Raw genomic sequence first — 25,059 nt, 5'->3', positions numbered from 1 at the left:
TTCTGAACAAAGTGCTCTAAAAATGTGGAGGTCACAGGCCTGCAATCAGGAAGAACCTGTCTAAAGGTTAGTGACTCTGAGGGAACATTAAGACCTCTAAGTCATAACAAAACTGCTTTCTGCACAGTGGAGGGAAACCCAACTACATCTCTTTCAGCCAAGGCTCAGATTATATCTCTACCTGTTCTATCTATAAAGAGGTGAAAAAAACCTGAGACTCCCTGAACACAGCCAGGATCTGATCTCCCAGAAGGCTGTGCTTCTGGAGTTTTCCATTCAGACATATTTTTCTCTACAGTCACCTTCTTTTTCACTAAATGTAATCCTTAAAGGAGAAGCATATTCTTGACCTTAAACATGGCTGATGTCACCTGATTCAGTCTGATTAGTTACCTAAGTGCAGAGGAACTGACTGTCACCACATAGTTTGTTCTGGTTAAAGTTTTTCTATAAAACATAAGATGGAAGTTTTAAAGTCACTTGAGGTTGAGAAGCCTCACCCCCCCCCCCCCCCATTTCACCTGCAGTCTCTCTAGCTTTTTGTGATGTCTTCTTCTTCAAGAGATGCCAAAACACCCATCAAGGTCAACCATAGCCTCATAAAAGGTGAGGTCATTTCTAATTTTAAGGTCATTACTCTGAACTGAAACATTTGAGCTAAAGCTTTGGTTTTATTACCAAAGTTTTCAATTATATCTTATTTTTAAAAAGAACAGAAATATACTGAACTTCTACAATAATTTTATTGACACATAAATAAGAATACTCAAGGGACTTTATAAATCTTTTGAAAGACATCAAAGAGGGAGACAAAGATCACTGTTGCTACCCACATGGTGTCCTCTTGTCAATTCCCTTTGTCTACAACTGTTTTAAGTGTTCACCACATATTTTTCTGGAAAAGGGACAGAGCTCAGATTCTATTTGCTCATCACCTGCTCCCATGGGTTATCACAGAATCACTGCTCATTCTCTGAGGGATGCAATGTCACCTTTGCTGTGGATATGGTACAAATGAGGCCAAATTAAGGTTGGGGTTAGTCTGAAATGTGGCCTTAAGTCATCAATAATGACAATGTCAGCTCACATTGTTGAGTGTTTGTTGACTCAGTGCTAACTTTTTAAGAACTATTCAACTTCAGAACAAATCTATTATAATAATGCAAAAAAACTTTATTTAGAGTTTAACAACATAGAGAGGGAGAAGAGGGTCAGTCAAACTTCACATACAGCTCAATGGGCCAACTACCAACAGTTCTGATGGGATTGGAGCCTTCACACTGGTATATCCCAGCATCTTCCTTTGTGACGGGGTCTATGGTGAGGCTTTTGTTCTCATTAGACAATTTCATTCTCTCTGTGAGCTGCAGTTTCACGCCATTGAAGAACCACTGGGTGGACAGTGCATTTGTGTAGCAGGTCAAGACTATAGAATCTTCGTTCTCTGTCACTGTGCTGTGGCTGGCTAGGAGTTTGACAAATATCACAGGCTCTGTGCAGAAACAGAAAATGACTGATCAATAATTGGCTTGAGACATAGAACTATGCTGCTTCCTCAGACATCTCAGCCACTTAAAGCCAACAGTGAGCTCTGTAAAGGTCACCAGAGTATGGTACTGACATTTGCAGAAGGACAAATGGCTAAGTTCAAGGGACAATATGTAAGGAGAGAGCTGCATTTCCTCTCTGACCTCATAAAACCCTAGGGTGGTTCCCTCCCTGTTTCCTAAGACTTCTCTGTAGTAGCAGCACACTAAACCCCTTCTAAGCCCATGTGTCCTATAGTCTCATCATCAAGTAGAATTTTTCTCTCATGAGCTTTTATTGATCTTTTTCTAGAACTTTTTTTGACTTCACAAAACCTCATGTCCCACTCCTTATGTAAACTGGTATGTGTCGGGGAAGGCAGGCTACCACACCACCTTTGTCCATCTCTGGGGCCAAGGGAAGTTTACAGTAAGTAGAAAAGCCTTTAAATTTTGTTAAATAATGTATTAGGCAGTAAAAATGGCCCAATTCAGTCTTCACAACTGTAGACCTGGAGGAGATCCATCTAAAAAATCCTCAGTCTGAACAAGATTTTATTTCCTGACCTACTGATTCTGATCATGGTGAAATTCCCTAGTTGGAAGTAGTTATGATTTTAACAAAAGACATTGACTATAGAAATAGAGGAAAACTATTCACTACAATAAAGGCCATATGTAAAAGCCCAGAGCTAACACAGTATTCCATGAAGAAATGCAAATACATTTACTAATATCATGAACAAGAAAAGGATGTGGTTTTCCACAAGTCAACATAGTACTGGAAGTTTGGACCACAATATTTATGCAAGAATATGAAATAAGTTGTATCCAAATTGGTAAGAAAGAAAAAAGTATCCTTTTTGAAAAGACAATATAATCCTATATATAGAAAACCCTAGTTACTGACAAACACAAACAAATAAGGAAAAGTTACAGGAGATAAAATCATCACTTAGCATCACTTTCTTTTTTGCAACAACAATGAAGAATTTCAAAATGAAAGTAAGAAAAAAGTTCCATTTATAATAGCCTGAAAAGACTAGGATGTGTAGGAATAAACTTAATTAATAGGGAGAAAGTGTATCCTGAAAACTGCCAAACATTTTTGAAAGAGACACAAATAAATGGAAAAACCTACATGTTGATTTATTGCAAGACCCCAAACTATCTACATATTTGATACAATCATTATTAAAATCCCAACGTCTTTCTTGCAGAAATAGAAAAATCCATCCTAGATTTCATAAGAAATTTCAATGAACCCCAAATTGTTGAAATGATCTTTAAAAAAAAATAAAATTGGATGTTTCACATTTCCTAATTTCAAAGCTTCCTGCAGTGCTGAAATAACCCAAATACTGTAACACTGTCATGAAAACTTCTATTCATTGAAAGACACAATCAAGTGGTTTCAATGAAGAACCCAAAATTGTTCAATGGAAAGAAGACACTCTTTTTAACTAATGGTGTTGAAAAGCAAACAAAGAACATGGATCATTGTCTTATACTATATACAGAGCTTAAGTAAAAATAGATCAAATTCTAAACAATGGGCCCAAAACTATAAAATCCTTAGAAAAAGTATAAGGAGAAGCATTATAACATTGCTTTGGCAATGGCTTTATGAATATGACACCTTGAACAAAGGCAATCAATAGATTGAATTTTGTCAAAATGAAAATTTTTTGTTCATTATAAAACACAACAGATTGGAAAGTGATCTATGAAATGGAAAAAATATTTTGCAAATTATAAGGAAATTAAAAGATGATGTCTAAAATATATAAAAATCTTCTACAACTCAACAACAAACCAAATAACCTGATTTAAAAATGGAAAGCCACTTGAATAGATATTTTTCCAAAGAATATATGCAAATAACCAATAGGCATAGAAAAAGAAGCTCAGCATCACTATTCTTTTAAGAAACTGAAAATCAAAACTCTCAAGATCAAATTTGTTGCTTGTGATTTTGGGTGTGGTTAATGTTGCTCTGCAGGTAAGAGAAAAAATTGCCCCTCTGTGGTAGCTTTGATTCCTCCAAAAGCTTCTTCAGCCAGAATTGGCACCTGGGACCTCTCAGTCAATTTGAGTCTTTGAAATAACAAGCAGGTCTATGTATCACATGAAAATGCATCTGAATCTGAGCACTCAGAAAATGGACAGCCTCCAACTATATCTCTAGGGGAAGGTACAGACTTTCTCATGTGTCATGTAAGTATTAGTGTTTGGTTATGGAAAGACATAAGCCTGAGAGTCAGAGACACCCCTATATTTTTGATTCTTCACTGACCACCTGACAGCCTGGTGGACCAGAAGCCTTTCCTTCCAGCTGCACAGACTATATCACCCAGCTGAGGTGTGTTTCCATGAGGTACCATCCTAGAGGCTGGGGTTTGAGCAGAAATAACACACAGAGACCAGAAGCAAGGGAGTGGTAAGTTGACTATTCAGGCCTCTAGGCCAAGGGCTGGGTCAGGTCTTTCCAGGTGAGTGTGACTTGAATGAGCCAGTGAGCCAATAAACGATAGAGCAAAGTCCAACAAATGATTTAGAAAAGGGTAAAAAGGACAGCTGGAAGCTGACTATGGCAGTAGAACCAGGTGCTCTGCCCTTGATCATTAAAGTCATTCTCTCTCTCCAGAGGGCAGGTGAGGACGTGTGCAAATGCAAAATGGGTGACTTACAGCAAGTGGGGAGCATGGACTTGCTGAAATTCTGGTGATAGTGGGCCATTTGTGTTAGGTAGCAATGAGATATAAATTTGGAAAAAACTTAAAATTCTTCTTTATGTGAAAGTTACTATTAATACCCCAGGGCTTAAGACTATTTGCAAGAAGAACTATTTTATTAAAGGAAATAAGAGGATCTGAGATGTGGTTCTTAGTTCCTGGAAGTATAGAGAGCCTGTGCCCTGTGGCAAGATTCCAAGGACTCTGCATCCCAATTCCAGGGCTTAAGAGATCTTTGATCATTCATTCATCACCATTTATTTCTTCCTAATTCATGGAAAGCAACTGAGTGTTTATTACATGTTGGTCCATGAGCTGCTTTGCAGGGGTAGATTGGGGAGAAAGAAGACAATCCTTTCTTTTATATATGGTGACGGCGACTCCACCACATCAGGAAACAAATAACTAAGTGAGTTCAAGTCCAGAGCAGGGAGGTGTGGGTAGGGCACCTGAGGGGGAGGTTTGGGTGTTCTATGCACTGGCTCTGATGGTTACCAAAGGTAATTTGATTCTAGAGTAAAAAGAGATTATTTCTCCATTTTTTTTCATTCCACAGACCAAATGTATTCTTATGAGCTGAGGTCGCCTAAAAAAAAAAGTATCTGAACCAATTCATTGGTTTAGGAATCCCAAGACTTCAACCTATCGTGCCAAGTAAAAAAATTCAGTTTATGGCTGCAGACAGACCTTGAGTGACTGTGATTAGCTGCTCATGGTCTGTGTGACTCTGCTTCAGTGATTGTGTCTCTCTGTGTCTGTTTATTCTCAATGAATATTTGGCTTCCAGGTTTTGAATATATTAACTGTATAATGTTTCTAATATCTGACCTAAATCTTGGGATAGAAGAGCTGCTCATATAGCAGGCATCTGTTATTGTTCGACTGCAAGAGAGAGTCCCCCGGGCTGATCCTGGTGAATGAGGAGCTGACACAGTCTTTTTTTCTCAGTTTCCTTCTGGGGATGCTGACCTTTTCTGAACTTTTCTAAGTTCCCCCAAACAGTCTGTTATATTGAGGACATTGTCTAACTCTGCTCTCCACACACACACTGAGGTGATAGACTGGACTCCATTTCTGCCAAGATGTGGCTCCTGGGCCTGAGCCCTGACTGGTGAGCAGCTCAGGGGCCTTGTGACTTGGGAACCCAATAAACTGTTACACACTCAGCCCTTCCGGGGAGGCCAAACCAACCTGGTCAGGCTCACCAGGGTCCTGAAGTCAAGATTTCAGAAACAAGGTTCTGGGGAGAGGTTTCTGAGCAGATCTCTGTAAGGATTTCAGGGGGCTCAAACCATGCTCTGACTTGCTACAGCAGAGTCATTCAAAGGGTCAAACTCATTGGCAAGTGCTCAGAGGGCTCAACTGAGACTGGTCTCCCTCTGCTGAGTTACTTCCATCAGACTGTTTTTTTTGTGTACAGGGACTGTCTTCAGGGCTGGAATATGAAAAGAGGACTGAGATTTTAGGACGTTTGTCTGTACTTTCTGCATCCTGCATTAAATGCCAAAAGCCAACCTAAAACAGAAAGCAGAGGAGAACGGAGGCAGAGTCCAAGGTGTCAGTCCCGTGTGTGAAGTAGAAGTCATCCCACCCAACACCCATAGGTTAGAGAGCAATCACTCACCATATACTCTAAGTCGTCTGAATCCTATTTCTTTATCTGAATTTCGACGGTAGTGTACTATGGTGTACATTCCTGTGTCATTCGTGGTGACATTCTTTAACACCAAGGACCCATCAGAGTTTACTGACACTCGTCCACTATTAGAACATTCTAAATGACCACCTAGTTTTACTTTAAGAGTGGCAATTACATAATCTTGTTTCAGCCATGACCCATTGTACCACTTGAGGATTCCATCCTTGGGTACATTTTTGCCAAAAGTAAGAATCGCATCATTTCCTTCAGCAACAGTGGTTGAAATAATACCGAGGTGGGCTGTGGTGGGCAGGCACCAGAAGTTGCAGAGTGAGACTAGGAAATAAGAAAAAATATTGGTCAATATTTGTATCTGTGTATTGGGATGGAAAGATGAGACCCTGAATCCAAAGTAAGTCTCTTTATCTCTCAGCCTTGGTCTGGGTGAGAGTGTGTGTCTCCCATGGTCAAGCTCAACAACATGGCCACCATTACTTGAGCACCTCTGAAGCTGCTACTTTTTTTGTTGCCAATACTTCTTTTCAGATGTTTGATTCCTCACCCCCTCACTGTGCTCAGACCCCTGCTAACACTCAGGGGCATTTTTGAAAGACAACTTTGCTGACCACCTTCTGTAAAGATTCTCTGCCTTTACTTTCTGAACTGCCCCTGCTAAGTTATTTTTTTTCACTTGTGGGTACCTGACATCACAGCTAGATCTTTTCTTGTTTCTCCCTCCTCCATAGAACATGGGCTAAATGAGAGCAGGGCCCTGTCTTATCTTGTACCTCATTCACTGCAACAGGCTGAAAATATATAAGGTTGAATGAATGAGAGATCCCAGGGTCCTGTACATTGTGGGGTGTATTTGCTCATTTCTGAGTTTTTGTTAAAGAATATCTAGCACCCCTGCTTAAGTACTTTTCCTTTGTTTTCTGACATAAATCATTATTATTACTATCAGTTTTCATAATTCAATACTCAGTGATGAATAACAGAAACTTAACAGCAACTGATGTTATCCTGTCTCTCGCCACTTCCACATTGAAATCTTCCCCTTTCTCAGTCCCTTTCCCCATCCTACTCTGCTTCTTTGTCCTTTACCCTCAGGTCCAAACAGAAGCCTTCCCCTCTTTTCTCAAAGCACTGACCTTTTCAGGAGATCCAGCCAGCCTCTGTGTCAGATCCTTTGTTACCCAAGGGATTGTCTCCTACTTACCGGTGAGCAGGAGCCCTGGCCAGTGGGTAATTCCTCTGTAGGCAGAGACTGAAAGGGATCCCATGGTGTCTGCCACCTGCTCTGTGGCTCCCTCTTTGAGAAAAGCTTGAGGTTCAGTAAGGCTCCCAGGCACCTCTTTCCTGATGGTGCAATCTGCTGTGAGTCCTACCTGTGTGCTGGGCTTTATTCTGTGGCAAGGTGACTATTCTTGTCATGTGGGCTGGGGGCAGGGTTGTTCCCAGGACCCTCCCACTCCCTGCCCTCATTTTAGCCACTCTTGTCCTTTACTAGCAGTTAACTGTCCTTCAATATTTTGTTGTCCTGGGAACTGCTGTGACCTCTGAACACCACACACGCAAACACACACACATACACATACACATACACTCAGAAGGACATGCTCTCACGCTGTTTGGTCAAGCACAAGTCTAGGGTGTCAGGGTTCCAGGTATTCCCCACTGTTCCCTATCAGGTAGGTGCACAGTAGCCTTCCCCACATCTCTCTTTCACATTTGTCTTTTCCCTTCAGAGTAGGAATTCTTGAGCTACTCAGAACAACTTGTCATAGGATGTCACCCCTGTTGTGCATCAGATCACCTGTGAAACTTTTAAACATTGCATTGCCCAGGTTTCACCTAAAAAATTCACCTTCAGCAGCTGTTCAACTAATGGGATGTCCATTCAAAATGAGATCCCTTCAAGTGAAGGTAGAAATGCTTCTGCTGCTCTCCTGTGCACAGGGGAAGCCTCCAGATCCTGTTAAACTGCAGATTCAGATCAGCAGGGGTGCAGTGGGTCAGAGACTCTGCATCTGCAAGGACTCAGGAGAGGCTGATCTACTGGCCTGTGGGGTACACTTGCAACAACAAAGCTGATGGGGGCACATGTATCCCTGAGAGGGTGACCCACTCACGCTAGCTTCGGCCTATGCTGTGTCTTGTTCTTGAGTTTACTACCACACAAAGAGCAGCAGGTATCCTCAAAAATGAGGATTGTTTCTGATACTCACCCAGCTGGGCACCAGGTCTTCCCCGGGTTCTCAAATGCTCTGAGAAAGTTTTATTTCCTCCCAACAGAAAGGTCATAGAGATGTCTCAGGTGAGAAGGGATCAAGCTGAGTATAATTGCATATAGATCTTCTTTTATCTTAAGTTGTCACCAGACTATTTTTTCTTCCAGGGACCAAAGCTCAAAACCAGAAAACTCAGTAGGATTGCAGTTTTAGTGTGAAAGGGAAGGTGTCCTGCTTGTTCCAGGAAGAATGGACTTTGGTAAAAGTGAGGGGCTTCTGGGCTTCCTGGTCCTCAAGGGACAGTTTCAGGTAGAGCATCCCTCTCAATGTCTGTTTTTCAGGCCTGTCCTTGTGCTCCCTGACTGTTGGGACAACATTTGATTGCTACCTGGGAGGCTTCCTTTCAGTCACCAAGACTTGTCCGTGGGTCATCTACCAGGCAAGGGGTAGAGAACAGTACAGAGACCCCTCAGAGAGGAGGTTCCCCTAGAGGTGCACATCCAGAGATATGAAACAGAGAAGTTGTCACAATAAAAATAAACATGTACCTTACTATTAAAGCCTTTTCATGCCCTCTTGTAATCTCTTTATTCTTCACCTCCACCTTCTTTTTTAGTGTAAAGAAAACTCTCTTCAGCTTTTTTTCATTTGCAAGTTCTGAAATTTTCAAAATTTTTATCGTAAAGTATGTAACTTTAGGCCAAGTTTGGCTTCTTGACTCAGCATAATTATTTTGACAAGTTTTCATTTTATTCTCTAGTTATATCTCATTCCAGAGATGCATTAATCTTGTTTTTCTATTCACCTCTTTGTGGACATTTGTGTTGGTTCCCATTTGGGGCTACTACAGGTAAGCCTGCCATGAACATTTGTGCACGAAAGTCTTTAACGCAAAGAATCAGTGCTTGTAAAACCACTGAGTAGCTAGAGAAATGGAAATGAGGAAGTAGACACTGAATGTCTTATCTCAAGGTCGCACCACCACAGCCCGACCCAGAGGTGGAGAAACACCTGCTTCCTCACATAGAGCCGTGTCTGCCACAGCCCGCCCACCAGTCAACACAGTAGCAGAAATAATGGCTCCATCTCACGTCCAGCTTCTAAATTATGAACAAGTGCACTTCAGAAACTGCATTTCACTCATGTTGGATTCTCAATCACTAGGAGTCAGGGATAAGGAGTGTTTCATGTATCGGGCCCTGTGACATACAAAACTAAAACATAGATGCCAAGTGCCCATATACAGTATGTGGCATGTCTGTGTCCACTTGCAGGTGGTGTGGCTCTGGGTGAGTCATCCCACCTCAGTAAGCCTCAGTTCTCCCATATGACATCGCAAAAAGATGTTTGGTCTTCCTTCATGGAATTTAGAATAGAGCAGATGAAACTTTTGGCATTTTCTAAGTGACAAGGGTGATAAGAGTGTCTTTGTTGTGATGACGCAACTCCTGGCTGGCTTCTGGGTAGCTTCAGAGTGAGGGCAGGTCAACAGAAAGACCAAGTTTTGATAGGAACCTTGAAAAGTTCAGCTGTCAACATAGGAAATATTTAAACCTGAAGAGAATTTTTGTGAGTCTACTTGAGCCAAACATGATGACTATTGCCAGGAAGCAAAATCTCAATAGACTGAGAAAATTCCCTGGATCAAGTCAATATGCACCTTATTTTAAATGGTACAGTCAAAGCCAGAGGCCTAAGGGGCTACATGAAACCCACTGGCAATAGATTATGGAGGTGGCAGAAAGCAAAGTGCAGAAATCTCTGAGATTGGGTAAAAAGTATAGCAAATAGACACATACAATTATTAGGTTGGTTGGCACAGGAGAGTTAGCAGTTAATAATTAACACAATAATGATAGTAATAAAAATTTATGTGGTCTCTGCTCTGGTGCCATGAAGGGTCTGGAAAAACAATATTACCCTGACACTTTAAAGGTATGCTCTGGTAGAGCCAAAGGACAATAAATACTCCCATTTAAGGTAAAGATTGACCTTTGTCAGGGAAGATACTGGCCTAGTACATGACTATCTATCACAACTCGCTTTTAGTTAAAAGTTTTCATTTCAGACAATCCTATGTGGTTACTTGTGGTCTCTGAGTATATAGATTTCACTATGCAGGCCTCCCCAGAGCTTGTCAGGTTAACTATGTGGCCCCATTTTTATCTGCTCTGCCCCTTTGGAAATAAATCAACATAAAGAATGCATTCATGACAAAACTTTTGGTTAAATATTGTCTCTCGGTGCTAGAAAGGGATTTTGGAAGTTTTAGAGTCTGTGTTGTCTTGCTGAATGATAAACCTTTGGTGACATAAAAAGACTTTAACCTTGGTTGGAAATCAAAGCCCAATGTTCCCAGAAGTGAAAAGCAGGTAAATGGGAGGCAGTCAGGCCCACAGGCCTTTATTAGAAAAACACTCTGGATCATTTTTAACCTATAACTATCATGGACTAAGTTTTGCTGTTTCATTTCTCTGTATTTTGCATCTGCATAACATTTACTTACAGTTTTCTTTTTCTACATCTGTCCATTTGAACTGTAAAGGGTAGTCTCTTATTGATTTAATAGAAAGCAACAAGCATTCTCAGGTCAAAATAATTGGGCTGTTTAATGCTGCCCATGTAGCTGCAACATCAGCTCTATAAATTCCTTTTGTTTTCCTGATAGCAGTTTTAGAATGTCTTGAAATTCTGATAATTGCCAGTTTTTTCAGTATCTGTGTAACATCTAATAATTCTGCAGGAGGAGGAATAGGGTGCTGGCATTTATTAGCTACAGAAGTCCTCTTTAGTTCCAAGACAGTCCATAAAACTTTTTAAACTTTTTTAAAGATAAGGCTATCTGTACTTCTCTTCTAATAAAATCTTTACATTTCTGTAGACTTGCAAGTAAAAGCTTTTTATTTATTGTTTATCTGCAGGAGTAGTCATGAGGGGCCTGGGGCTGAGAGTTTTTAGCCTTGGAAGCATGATTTCTCACAACATTTTTACTTTTGTTTGGATATTTGCAGAGTCTAAGTAGATTTCTAGAGACATTGCATGGCAGCTTTCCAGGTCAGTATGATGCTGGATTTGATTGAATGTATGTTATCTGTCTATATCAGAAGCTCAGGAAATTTGAGAAGACCTTATGTACATTCTCCTCTTTCCCTAAGACCTCTCATACCTTAAGAAGCTACATTTAACAGAGGCAAACAAACACAGGAGCCTGTCAAGATGAGGAGACAGAGAATTATGGCCCAAAAGAGGAAAAGGAACAAGGTTCCAGTGGGAGTACTAAGTGATGAGCAGATAGCTAACCTAACAAATGCAGAATTCTAAACACTGGTGATAAAGATGCTCACAGACTTGACAAATATGCTTGAGTATGGTGAATGCATAAAGGAAGCAGTGAAAGCTATGCTAAGCGAAATGAAGAAAAATTCACACAAAACCAGTGATGAAAGGATGGAAACCAGGGTTCAAATCAATGATTTGGAACATAGGATGAAAAAAATAGTCAACCAGTACAGAATGAGGAAACAAGAATTGAAAAAAATGAAGAGAGGCATAGAAACCTCTGGGACAACTTTAAACCTGCCAACATCCAAATCATAGGAGTGCCAGAAGGAGAAGAGGAAGAGGAAGAAATTGAAAACTTATGTAAAAAAATAATGAAAAAAAACTTACAAATTTGGCAAAGGAAATAAACATACAAGTCCAGGAAGCACAGAGAGTCCCAAACAAGTTGCACTCAAAGAGGACCATACAAAGACACAGCATAATTAAATGCCAAAGGTTAAAGATAAAGAGAGAATCTTAAAAGCAGCAAGAGAAAAGCAAAACTTTACTTACAAAGGAGTTCCTATAAGACTACCAGCTCATTTCTCTAAAGAAACTTTGCAGGCAAGAAGGGACTGACAAGAAGTATTCAAAGTGATGAAAAGCAAGGACTTACAACCAAGATTCCTCTATCCAGCAAAGCTAGCATTTAGATTGGAAGGGCAGAAAAAGTTCTTTCCAGACAAGATAAGGCCAAACTCACAACTATCAGCAACTGAATATAGAGAATAAAAACAAAATCCATCTAAGCAAACAAGAATAGGAACAGAATCACAGGTATGGGGATTATTTAAAGGATAATCAGTCGATAGGGCGAAGCAGGAGAAATGGTGCAGGGATTAAAAAGCATAACTGGTTGGTACAAAATAGACAGGGGGATGTTAAGAATGATATAAGAAAATGTCAAACCAAAGAACTTATATGCACAATCCATGGACACAAAATTAGGGGGGGAGTGGAATTGCTGGAGGGAAGGGGGATACTGGGCAGAGGGGAGCAAAGGGGAAAAATTAGGACTACTGTAACAACATAATCAATAAAATATACTTAAAAAAGAAATTAATCAAGGAGAAAAACAGAGTAATAAAAATAGTTAAATACTTTAAAAAAAGACAAAAATGGAAACACAAAACAAGTGGTCTTACTAGAGATAAATAGTAACATGGTAGGAACAATAAACACATATATAAGTGTATTATTATTAGATTGAATAAAAAATCAAAATCTTATTAAATGCTGCTTATAATAAAATCACCTTAAATAATACAAATACCAAAAAGTAGAAAATAAAAGGATATAGCATTAACCAATCACAAGCTTGTCAAGCTATAGTAGTATCAAAGAAATAGATTTGAGGCAATAAATGAGATAAATGAAGACATTCTCAAAGATAATGAGAGATGGTAGATCAGGAAGATATTTTTGTAGCATCAAATAAATCAACGTTATAAATCCAACAAAGTATTCAAAAGACCTCTTCAATGGAAAGTCTGAAATATTGAAAGGCATTAGGGATCATCTAAATAAATTGAAGACTGTATGCTACCCATGGATTAGGATGTTCATTATTGTAGAGATACCAGTTCTCCCCAAGTTTATTTGTAGATTCAATGCAATCCAAATCAGAATCCCTGAAAGATATTTTTGTAGACATTGACAAGTTGATTCTAAAACTTACTTGAAAAATATAGGACCAAAAATAACTAACATAATGTTGGAAAAGAACAGAGCTGTAAGATTTGTCCACATATCAAGGCTTATTATAAAGTGATAGCAATTCAGATAGTATGCTGTCATTCAATGGTGATAAAAATAGACCAGTGGAACAGAACAGAGATGAGAAACAGACACGCATGAGATAGAAGAGGTAGTATTGAAATATGGTGCTATTGTTTATAACATGGGTGGTGCTACAGTGCAGTGGAGAAAGCATGGTCTTTTTAATAAACGGTTCTGGGTCAGCTGGTTATCTATATGCTAAAAACTAAATCTACTCTCAGGCTATGCACAAGTATCAATTCCAGACGGAGGGTAGCTCTAACTGTGAGAGGTAAAACAATAAAGATTTTAGACAAATATTTTCTTTTTAAATTATTTTATTTTTGATTTTGGAGATAAGGGAAGGGAGGGAGAAAAACAGCCACGTGAGTGAGAAACATCAACTGGTTTCCTTCCATACATTCCCTGACTGGGGATCAAACCTGCAACCCAGGCATACGGCCCCAATTGGAATCAAACTGGCGACCCTTTGTTTGTGGGATGATGCTGATCCAACTGAGCCACACCAGCTGGGCCAAAAAAAATTTTAAGAACTTGTATAGGCTAATATTACTTAATAAGAACAAAAAGCACTGACTTTAAAGGGGAAATGATAAATGGGACTACAATAAAATTTTGAGGTTAAAAAAAGGAGCCACATTTACTGTTTTTCTTTTCTTTGTTTTCACAGAGGGAAGCCTGAGGCAGTGAATCCCGCCCCAGGGGCAGTGGAAGTACAGGCCCATAACCTACACATATTGCTGTGTCCCCTAAGCTGGCTATTGTCCAATGTCTAAAAAGCCAAAAAGAGTGACACCAGTTTGCAGTGAAAGGGAAATAATAAGCAAACATGAGCACTTCAGAGGAAATGTTGAAGGGGAAGATCAGCAGCTAATGCTCTGAGAGCAGAGAGTGCATTTGAGGTCTTTTAAGAAAAAGACGAGAAAAAAAAATCATGATTATGGATTTCAAAGGCATGGGCTGTGAGAATTTCTCAGTTATTATATGTCTTTATGATCTTTTAAATCTGATATATTTCTCCCCTGAAATAATGTATTTTGGGGTTATTTGTAATTACAGCCCACAGTCTTCTTGTTTCCAGACATCACTAAGTTCTGTGATCAGTTTTGGGATCGTGCTGATGATGTTAATTTAAGAGCAGGAAACAGAGATATCCATCTATGTTTAGCAAGCTACACCCTTTTCTTATCTTGAGAAATATATCTCTTGCAGCCTGTTTTACTGACAAGTTTCCACTCTTTTACTCACAACTGCCAGGTTGTTTTCCTTTTCCATTTTATTCTTTAGAATTTTATTTATTTATTTATTTACTTACTTACTTACTTATTTATTTTTTTCTTGAAAGGGGAAGGGATGGAGAAAGACAGGGAGAGAAACGTTGATGTGAGAGAGAAACATTAGTTGGTTGTCTCTTGTGCGTATCTTGACAGGGGACCAAACCTGCTACACAGGAATGTGCCCTGACCTTTTATCAAGTCAGTGACAACATTTTGCTCTGTGGAAGAGTGCCAAACCAGCTGAGCCACACAAGCCAGATTTCTATTTATTTTTCAACTAGAAATCGTGACAGCCAGCTGTGGGAGTGACAGAGATTTCTTCTATCTTTTAAATGCCTCTAACTAAGCTAATAAATTAAGAGAGACAGGTTAATAAGAAACAATGCACAAAGTTTATTACAGTGATGAATTTTCTGAAGTGACAAAAATAGAGACCCAAAAGATTATAAGTTAGTTGAAACTTATGCTATTCTGATGAAACTGAACAAAACACTTCCGGTCAAGAGGTAGGTGTAGGTAGACACTCTTCATCTCCTTGCACAAACATAAGAAGGATCACCACTAACCTCAAAACAAAACAAAACGAAAAACCCAGAACTGCCAGAAAACTGAACTGAATGGAAGTCCAACAGCTAAGCATTTAAAGACTCTATATTCATCCAGATGGGTAGAAGGGCTGAAGATGGGGAGCCAGGGCAGAAAGGACTTAGTGTGGAGGTAGCAGTGATGTGGCAGCCAGTGGAACGGGAAGTCCCACATTCATGTTTGATAGATAACAGTTTGAAGGGATACCTTGTGAGCAAGCGATCCTAGCCCCAGGCTAGCCCAGGTTTCATCGCCAGGAAAAATAAAGCCTTATAACTGCATGCTATAAAAACCACATGGCATTGGGATGGGGAAGAAACAGCCAGTTTACCACATGGGCCAGGAACATATACAAACCCACCCACTCTGGGAACCAAATGAGGACCACAGCTGAAGGGGCACCAGTTGTATACAGAAAATGGGTGAAGTGACTTGATATGGGATAAGTGCCAGGCAAGCCTCCAGAATCAGGCAGCAGGGACAAGTCCCCTTTTCAGACCCTCCCCACACATGGACCCACAAAGCTGTGAAACATATTGCTCCACCCTCATGGATACCCAAGACTTCGATCCATGCAACTTAACAGGTGTGCTAAGACAGGGAGTCAAAGCAGCTCTACCTAGTACACAGAAACAAACACAGGGAAGTTGCCAAATTGAGGAGACAAGAAATAGGCCCAAATGAAGGAACAGAAAAACCCAGGAAAAGAGCTAGTTGAAGTGGAGAAGTCAATCTATTAGATGCAGAGTTCAAAACAATGGTGATAAGGATGCTCAGAGATCTCACTGAATATGGCAAAAGCATAAGAGAAGAAGTGAAGGCTCAGCTAAATGACATAAAGGAAAGTCCACAGGAAACCAACAGTGAAGGAAAGGAAGCCGGGATTCACATCAATTATTTGGAACTTAAAAAAAAAAAAAAAAAAAACTAAACATTCAACCAGAACAAAATGAAGAAACAAGAATTCAAAAGCATGAGGAGAATTTAAGAAGACTCTGGGACATATCCAAAAGTGCCAACATCCGAATCCTAGGAGTGGCAGAAGGAGAAGAGAAAGAGCAAAACGTTTTAAACTTATTTGAAAAAATAATGAAGGAAAACTTCCCAAATTTGATGGAAAAAAATAGACATAAAAGTCCAGAAAGCACAGAGTCGCACACCAGTTGGACCTGAGGGGGACCAAACAAAGACACAGCGTAATTAAAGTACCAAAGGTTAAATATTAAAAAATCTTAAAAGCAGCAAGAGAAAAGCAGAGTTAATTACAAAGTAGTTCCTTTAAGACTCTCAGCCAATTTCTCAAATGAAACTTTGCAGGCAAGAAGGGGCTGGCAAAAAGTATTCAAAGTGATGAAAAGCAAGGACCTACAACCAAGATTATTCTACCCAGAAAAGCTATTATTTAGACTAGAAAGAAAGATAAAGTGCTTCCAGACAAGGTAAAGCTGAAGAAGTTCATCATCACCAAGCCCTTATTACATGAAATGTTAAAGAAAAATTTTAAGAACAATGTAAAAACTATGAACATTAAAATGACACAACACTCATAGCTATCAACAACTGAATCAAAAATAAAAATAAAAAACTAAGCAAACAACAAGAACATAAACAAAATCATAGATTGGGAGATCATCTGGAGGGTTATCAGCTGGGAAGGCAAAAGGGGAGAATGGGGGAAAAGGTACAGGGATTAAGAAGCATAAGTGGTAGGTACAAAGTAGACAGGGGGTGTTAAGAATAGTATAGGACAGGGAGAAGCAAAAGAACTTATATACACAATCCATTGACATGAACTAAGGGGTTGCTTACTGGAGAAAAGGAGGGATACCAGGAAGAGGGAGCAAAGAAGAAAAATTGGACAACTCTAGTAGCATAATCAATAAAATATACTTTAAAAAAGGAACAAAAAGCATTGTAGTTTGAGGCTTCAAAGTGCAAAAAAGCCATTTCCATGGAGATTCCAAAGCAAATAAATGAGAAACAAATATTTGCTTGGCATTTCCATGTAAAAGCTTCTACCTGAGCTGGTCCTTCACTTAAATATTTCCTAGGCAGTTAAGAGGGAAATTCAAAGGGTTTATTTATGAGCCTTCTGTTTCCAGCAACAAGATCAGAATCAATATCATAAAAGGCAGGTCTGGGCAGCAACCCTGCTTCCCATCAGAGCAGAGCCACGGATCTCAGGTTGGCTTAACAAGTCTAACTTAAAACTGAATTCTAGTCTACCTAGTCATTCAATTAAAGTCATTGAGGACCTAAATTATGACAAAACAAGATAAACTACTGAAATATTATTTTGTCAAAACCAACTTTTGACTTATTACAAAAAATTTAAAAGATACATTTGAATCTGTTATTAAAAATGTTCTCTGCTTTGGTGTCTACAGCTTCCCTCTTATGGGGGTCTTAGTTCCTGGAAAGTACCTCCACACATGTGGTATGATATTATCAAAGCTGCTCAGGAAAAACTAGGAGTCCTGTCACCCTGGCTCATGTCTCAGATTACTGTATATGCTATCATTACCTATAGCTAAATCACACTTTTGTTGAGTTTTTACATGTCCCTAATTTTACTTAGTGTTTGCTGAGCTTGTTGCTGCCTGAAAGAACCCAGTCCCATTTCTATTGTGGAGAAATTGGGACCGGGAAGTCTCACAGAGAGGGGCCTGCTCAGTTTCGATATCATTCAAGTTCTTTTATGTTTAACTTTATTTACTTACAAAAATGGGTACAGCATGAATGCTCAGGAAAGATCCTGATGTCACTTACCGCAGTTACCTTTGCACTGAGGGTAACTTTCTGATATGGATGTATTTCCTTGGCCATTAAGATATGTGGTGTATGGGAGTCCAGGAAACATTTTGATTGTTCATTACTTGTTCATTTGTACATTCTGTAAAAGTGTAACGAGCACATACTATAAATATGCCAAGTCTTGTCTGAGGCACTGGGCACACGGTGGTGGTGAAAGAGATAAATGGACATTATTGCAGATGTCCAACTATTTACTTGACAACTAATAGTTTAAAGGCACTTCAGGATGCCTTAAGATTTTTAATCCCAGCCAAATTATTGACCTCAACGTGTTCCTATAGAATTTTTCCAAATCATTTTCACAACTCCTCTTTTTTTCTTACTCCCCATATTTTATTCTTCAGTTAATTCTTTGACTTAATGCTCTTAATAAATACAGAAACTGGCACTCTTTTTCATGCTTGTCCGACCATTCCCACCTGTCCCATGGATGGACTGCACTTGTCCTCTCACTGAACCCTGTGCCTGCAACCAAGCAGCCTCACTAATTCTGGCTAAGGTGGAGGCTATAAAATAGAAAATTTTTCCCTCTCATCTTTTTTTTTTTTTTTTTGGCTGTGATAATCCTCAAATGAATGCAGACAGATTAGCAGAGAAAATAAAGTTTTTAATATATGATCATGGAGAATACACATAAGCATAAAAATTCCAATGATTGTGAGGCAACATTGGGTGTATAAAGCATTTTTGACAAAGAACAAAAGAAAGGAAAATTGGACCTTATGTTTCAGAAATCAGAATGAGCACTTTACAGGCATTTTAGGAGAGCAGATTCTTCATGGCAAGACATTTTTTTCTGAGTAACTCAGAATCAGTGGGACACAGGTGGTATCGGGCCAGCAGGTACCTTCCTGAATCTTTTTATTTACCATATGTGATCAAAGGAGCCTAAATGAGCATCCTAATGTTTCTCCTGAAGCACATTTTCTCTGAATCTCTTGGCAGGAATGTGGGGAGTGTGAAGAGATTTTTCTGAATTTTCTTTCTGAACAAACAGCTTAACATCAAGATTCTGAAACCAAATTGTCAGGGTGGCAAGACATTGGTTTCCTTCAACAAACAGATTACTCACACCCTCCAGGGGCACCCCTTGTCACTGAGAGGAAAGCCAAGGTTCTGACTGATGGCTTCTTTATTCTGACCTCATCTACTCTCACCTTCTGATCTCTCTGCTCCTATAAGTTCACATCATCTTTGCTGAGCCAACATTATTGAATTGAAAAAAGAAAATCACCCCAAGTATGCCTTATTTTATTCTAACACACTGTCACGCATTATAGTTGCTGCTGCTGTTTGGATTACTGTGTGACTCCCCCACCAGCACGTCAGGTCTCTGAGGACTGAGATAGATTTTGTCTGTTTCTTTCTCTAGTCATTTATGGAGGTCAGACAGAGGATGAGCAGAGGGTGAGTGTTCTTTAATTAATAAATACAACATTTACAAATATGATAATGGAAAGAGGGAAAATATGGAGCATTATGACCTCACATAACTGGAATTCTGAGCTAGACAAAAGACCAGTTAAAACTTTTTAAGGAGAAGCATCTAGTAGAGAATGAGCCCAGGCAAACACGGAGCTTATGAGTGGGCAGGAATGAGAGGACTCAGCATGTGCAAAGGCCAGGAGGCAGGAGAGTTGAGGGAAGTAAGATATTTTACTGACTCACTTTGGTGATTTAGTGAGCTAGTATGCTGGAGATAACCAGTACACGTCACTGCTAAACAATGGCCTGTATTCTCATTGTTGTACCCCTGTGGGTGCCCACTGAGGTCTGCCCACTCAGAAACAGCACCAATAAAGAAACAATATGCTCCCCTTCTGACCACACAAGCAATTCATGACAATCAGCATGGATTACAGCTTGACTAATCTGTATGTAGCAGACAATAAACCGCCTATATGTGGACTTAAAATCTTTTGAGTATTGGCATGCATACCTACTCCACGTGTATCCATTTCAGCCAACAGTTTCTCACCTGCATTTGTAAACCCTTCCACTGCTCCCCAGTCAACCCGCAGAGATTTCAGGCCATTACTCATTTTCTTTATTTCTTGATAGATAACTTTTCATTTTTTAAAATTTTATATAAATAAAATCAGAAGGATTTTCTCTTTTAAATCCAGTTTCCTTAATTCAGCACCATTGTTGTATGAGGTAAAATTTACATAATAAAAAGAAATCATTAATGGTGAGTAATTCTGTGGCATTTAGTGTAGTCACACTTGGTGCAGCCACCACGTCTACCTACTACTAAAATATTTTAATCACACTTATACATCACTGTAACCATGGAGAGATTGCTCCCCATTACATCATCCCTGACTATGGAAAGTGCCAATCTTAATCTCTTTTCTTCTCCTTATTTTCTGTCCCATACGTCCTGTCATGGCACATGCCCGCTTGTACATCGCTTCCTCCCACTTGTCCCAATGTCAGGAAACTAATCTGAGTCTTCAAAGCTAAGTTTTTTCTCCCAACCCTGTGTTTTACCCACATGCTCATCCTAGTCTGGGAGAATGGCTCCCCCACCTCAACACACGAGGTCCAGTGGCTTCTCCCTCAACAAGCAGGTCAGACCCTCACTAACATTATCAACTTCATTCTGAGCCTCCACAATAAACCCTCCTGCTTGTCTCCTTAGGTCTGCATGAAACCACACTAACACCTCCCAGGCATTCGTTTCTCGTCCTGACCCTGAGCAAACCCTATTCCTCAAAGACTTTGCTCTGCGTTCACCTCTGTTTGTACACAATCCACCTGTGGCCAGGTCCCCAAGGATCTCAGTCAAATGTGCCAGAGGCCACAGGAAGCAGAGAAAGAAGAGAACCAGAGGATATTTAATTCCCATTCCTCAATTCTGGTTGCAGGCACTCTAGGGACAGGCACATGGAACTTGTACAAACAACAAAGACAAAGAATAAGAACACTGAGGTCTGCCCTGAGCTGCAGGTCAGAGAGGGCTTGAAAGAGGCTCCTTCAGTGCAGGCCTGCGGGTGGCTGACGTAACAGACCTGCATGATTACTAGAGGAGTCGAGTTTTATGACAGAATATCTCTCATAATCTCTGTGGTCTTGTCCTTGAAGATGCAGTAAACAAGAATGAGGAATGAGAACACTGGATGGTTAGGGCACTGTGGAAACGTGCCCTTTCATGCAGGCACGTCTTCACGGATCTAAGCCAGGGCTGCTTGGAGGCAACTTGGGGACAAGGAGGGTCTGAGAAGACAGGTCATCTCCCGCTGTGGACATCAAGTCAGAAGAGAGACAAGGCAATTGCAAAACCTGTTTAAAAATTAACATTAAGGAAAAATTGGAAAAATTAAAGATGCGTTAATTATTGACACTTTGCGTAAGATGACGTGATGAGCTACTTATAGGGAGGTTTTGTTAAAATAAAACTTGCATCAAATAAATTTAAAAATAAAGGTAAGGCTTTACTAAAGGCCATGCAATAGGGCAGTGAGACAGAATTTGACACTCCTGATCAAAGGCTGGAATGATGTTAAGAAAAGAAGGAACCATGAGCATTTGTGTTTGCTAATTTACTTGACACAAAACAAAGCAAAAATTATCATAAAATGCTGGCCACAAGTCCTCTTACATTTCTGCTGTAAAGATCCCCAACCCAAAGTAGGCTTCTCCTCTTCCTAAGAGGGTGGGACACAGGAACATCAGGAGGAAAAAAATTCAAAGTAATGGGCCCTTTTATCTGAGACTGGTAGATTTTGGTTCTCAACACTGGCAAGAAACTTTAAAAAAAGACTTATGTGTGTTTCAAGAGACCAGATAAAGAATTGACAATTACCAAATTTCAATTACATTTTTAATGGAATGGTCTAAGAAATAGTAATCAAAGGCCTCTTCATAAAGGACCTGCCTAAAGATTCCTATTCTGAGGGAGCATTAAGTCCTCTTGGTAAGAACAATAATGCTCTCATCACAGTAGAGGGAAACACAACTAAATCTCTTGCAGCCACGACTCAGTTGACATCTTCTCTGTTCCTACAATTTATAAAGAGGTATCAATTTTAAGCAATGTAGACACACAAACAAAATAGCTGAGAGTCTTTGAACAGAGCCAGGAGTTTACGACTCTCCGCAATCACCTTTTTTTTTCTCAAATGGCATGTTAAACCAAGAGTATTCTTGATCCCACAACATGGCCGCTGGAATAGCATTTGTCCTGATAGTTACTGAAGCGAGTGGAAACTGACAATCAGCACTTAGTTTGCTCTGATGCACGTTTTTCTATAAAATCTAAGATGGGAGTTTTTACATCCTCTTGAGGTTAGGGAACCTCCTTCTCACACCTCACCTGCATTCTCCTTAGTTTGCAGTGGTGCCTTCCTCTAAAAGAAATACCAAAATAACCATCAGGTTAAACTTAGTTTCATAAAGAGTGAGCTTATTTCTAATTCCGTGGGTATAAGTGTGAACTAGGACATTTGATCCCAAACCTTGTTTGCGTTACCAATGATTCCAATTATATTCTATTATAAAAGGGACCAAGTTATGCTAAACTTATGCAAATAAGCCTATGGCCACAGAAATAAGAATGTTCAAGAAGACTTTAGAATATATGGGAAGAAGCCAAACAGAGAGAAAGAGATCAGTGCTCTTATCCCCATAGGTGTCTTTTAGCTTTTTCTTGTTGTCCAAAACAGTGCCCAGGTGCCCTCCACGTGATCCCTGGAAAAAGAACAGAACTTGAATTTCAACAAGCTTATCACACACTCCCACTGGTCACCACATGACCACTGCAGCTACTCTGAGGGACTCAGTGTCTCCTGCACTGTAAGTATGGTGCCTCTGAGGCCAACCAATGCTAGAATCTGGGGTAAAGTGTAACCTTAAGCCAACAACAATGACAATGTCAGCCTCTATTATTGAGTATTTATTGACACAATGCAAGTTTTTTTAACAGTTTTCCACTTTGACAACAAATCTTAAAAAGCATAAAATATTTATTCGGAGTTTAATAACAGCTGGGGAAAGAAGAGTCACTCATATTTTACACCCAGTTTGAGAAATTCATTTTTACAGAAACTATGAGGTTGGTGACATCACACTAATTCCCACATCCTTTACCCTGACGTTTGTACTTAAAGTTCTGTAGCCACAGGACGGCTTCATCCTCTTAAAGAGCCACAGGCTCTTGCTGCTGTAAAACCACCGAGGGGAGAGCACACCTGTGTAGCAGCAGAACCACAGCGTCCTCATGCCCTGTGACTGTGGTGCTGCTGCCTAGGGAAGCTGGGCACTGTCACACCTCTGTGGAGAGACAGAGACTGTGACAGATAGAGAGTGGGCTTGGGCTCTGGGCCCACTGCGCGCCTTCCGACATCTCAGCCACTCACACAGACCACAGGTAAGTTTGTACAGGTCACCTGAGGATGGTCCTTAATTCTGCAGATAAATGATTGCCTTTGTTGAGGTGACAATGCGTAAAGAGAGGGCTGGAACTGCTCTCTGACCCCAGATTACTCCAGAGGGAGCCTGAAATCTTTCCATGAACGTCTCTGTAATATCAGAACAAAGAAAACCTTCCCGGCCCACATGTCCTATAACATCACCATCAGGTGAAATTTTCCTGTCATAACTTTTCATTGATCTTTTCTTAGAACTTATTAGCTTTAAAAAAAAAAAACATGTTCTGACCCTCATATAAATATTTGTGTACATTGTGGAGGCAGGCTTATGTTCTCTGTTCAACTCTTGGGCCTAGGAAACTGGACAGTGAGTAGGAAAGCATTTACCTGGTGTTAAATACTTTATTATTCAATAAAGACAGCCCAACCTAGTCTTCGTGAACTTACATTTGAAGAAGTTTTTTTTCATTTTTAAGTATATTTAATTGATTATGTTGTTACAGTCATTCCAATTTTTTACCCTTTGCTCCCCTCTTTCCAGTATCCCCTTCACTCCAGCAATCCTACACCCCGTAGTTCATGTCCATTGGTCATGCATATAAGTTGTTCGGCTTCACCCTTTCCTATATTATTCTTATCCTCCTCCTATATATTCTGTACCAACCAATTATGCTTCTTAGTCCCTGCACTATTTCCCCATTTCTCCCCATCCCCCCTCCCAGCTGGTAACCCTCCAAATGATCCCCATACCTATGATTATGTTCCTATTCCAGTTTGCTTAGTTGGATTTTGTTTTTATTTTTTAGATTCAGTTGTTGATGTTGTGAGTTTGTTGTCATTTTAGTGTTCACAGTTTTGATCTTTTTCTTAAGGAAGTGCCTTTGACATTTCATATAATAATGACTTCATGATGATGTACTCCTTTAGCTTAATGTTCTCTGGGAAGCACTTCATCTGCCCTTCCATTCCAAATGATAGCTTTGCTGGATAGAGTGATCTTGGTTGTAGGTTGCTTTTCATCACTTTGAATACTGCTTGCCAGTCCCTTCCTGCCTGCAAGGTGTCCTCTGTGAAATTAGCTGATAGCCCTATTGTAGGGACACCAAATATTCCCTGTAAAAAAGTTTCAAAGGTCTGCTAAATATATAAGTATGTAAGGGCTTTAAATGTTCTTTGTAAGAAGTAGCAAGGACTTGCTAAAAGGCCTTGGAAAAAAATGTAAAAAGGAGTGTTCTAGCAATTAGTGATTTACAAGGTAAAAGCACCACAGCCTCTATCACCTTCCATTTACTTGTGTCTGGTTTATAACATTGTGAAGGTTGTGCTTGGCAGAATGTCTAGCCCTTTGAAGATAGATTGCTTCACAAGGAGTTTGTCCCTGGCTGAAGAGCTATGCTGCCACCAGAGATAACCTTATAGCCTTGCAAATTTCTGTTCCTGTTACTGCCAAGACATTCCTGCAGTCCTGCCCAGCCCCCTCTTCCTAAGGTTGTTTCCCACCAAAGAAGAAACAAAGAGGGCCTCATCAGTATAAAAACTCAGCGTTTTAGACTCCATTGTAGGTTGCAGCATTTTATAGACCAGCTCAGGGTCTGCCCAACTCCTGGCCATTATTAAATCTTTTGCTTACTTTATACACCGCTTCAGAGTGTTCAATCTCGCCTACATAGCCGTAACACTATAGGCACCCCACTGTAGGCAACTCTCCACCTTTCTCTTGTTTTTCCCATGACTCTGTCTTTCTCTTTCATCTTTAGCATCTCAGTCATGATGCATCCTG

General features: G+C 39.9%; 1 protein-coding gene across 1 annotated transcript; it reads right to left on the bottom strand.

Moving 5' to 3' along the window:
• Positions 1 to 1,211: 1,211 nt before the first annotated feature.
• On the bottom strand, positions 1,212 to 7,183 carry LOC149995089 (cell adhesion molecule CEACAM21-like). Its single transcript, XM_090259115.1, has 3 exons — positions 7,120 to 7,183; positions 5,886 to 6,236; positions 1,212 to 1,492 (listed from the first exon to the last, which is right to left on the bottom strand). The coding sequence occupies exons 1-3, from the start codon at positions 7,181 to 7,183 to the stop codon at positions 1,212 to 1,214; spliced, it is 696 nt and encodes a 231-aa protein (XP_090115241.1).
• Between the last annotated feature and the right edge of the window lie 17,876 nt (positions 7,184 to 25,059).

The sequence above is a fragment of the Furipterus horrens genome, unplaced genomic scaffold (genome assembly GCF_987537825.1).
Source record: "Furipterus horrens unplaced genomic scaffold, mFurHor1.1.pri manual_scaffold_13, whole genome shotgun sequence".
NCBI classification, from domain to species: Eukaryota; Metazoa; Chordata; class Mammalia; order Chiroptera; family Furipteridae; genus Furipterus; species Furipterus horrens.
This window is presented reverse-complemented; position numbering and strand designations above follow the sequence as displayed.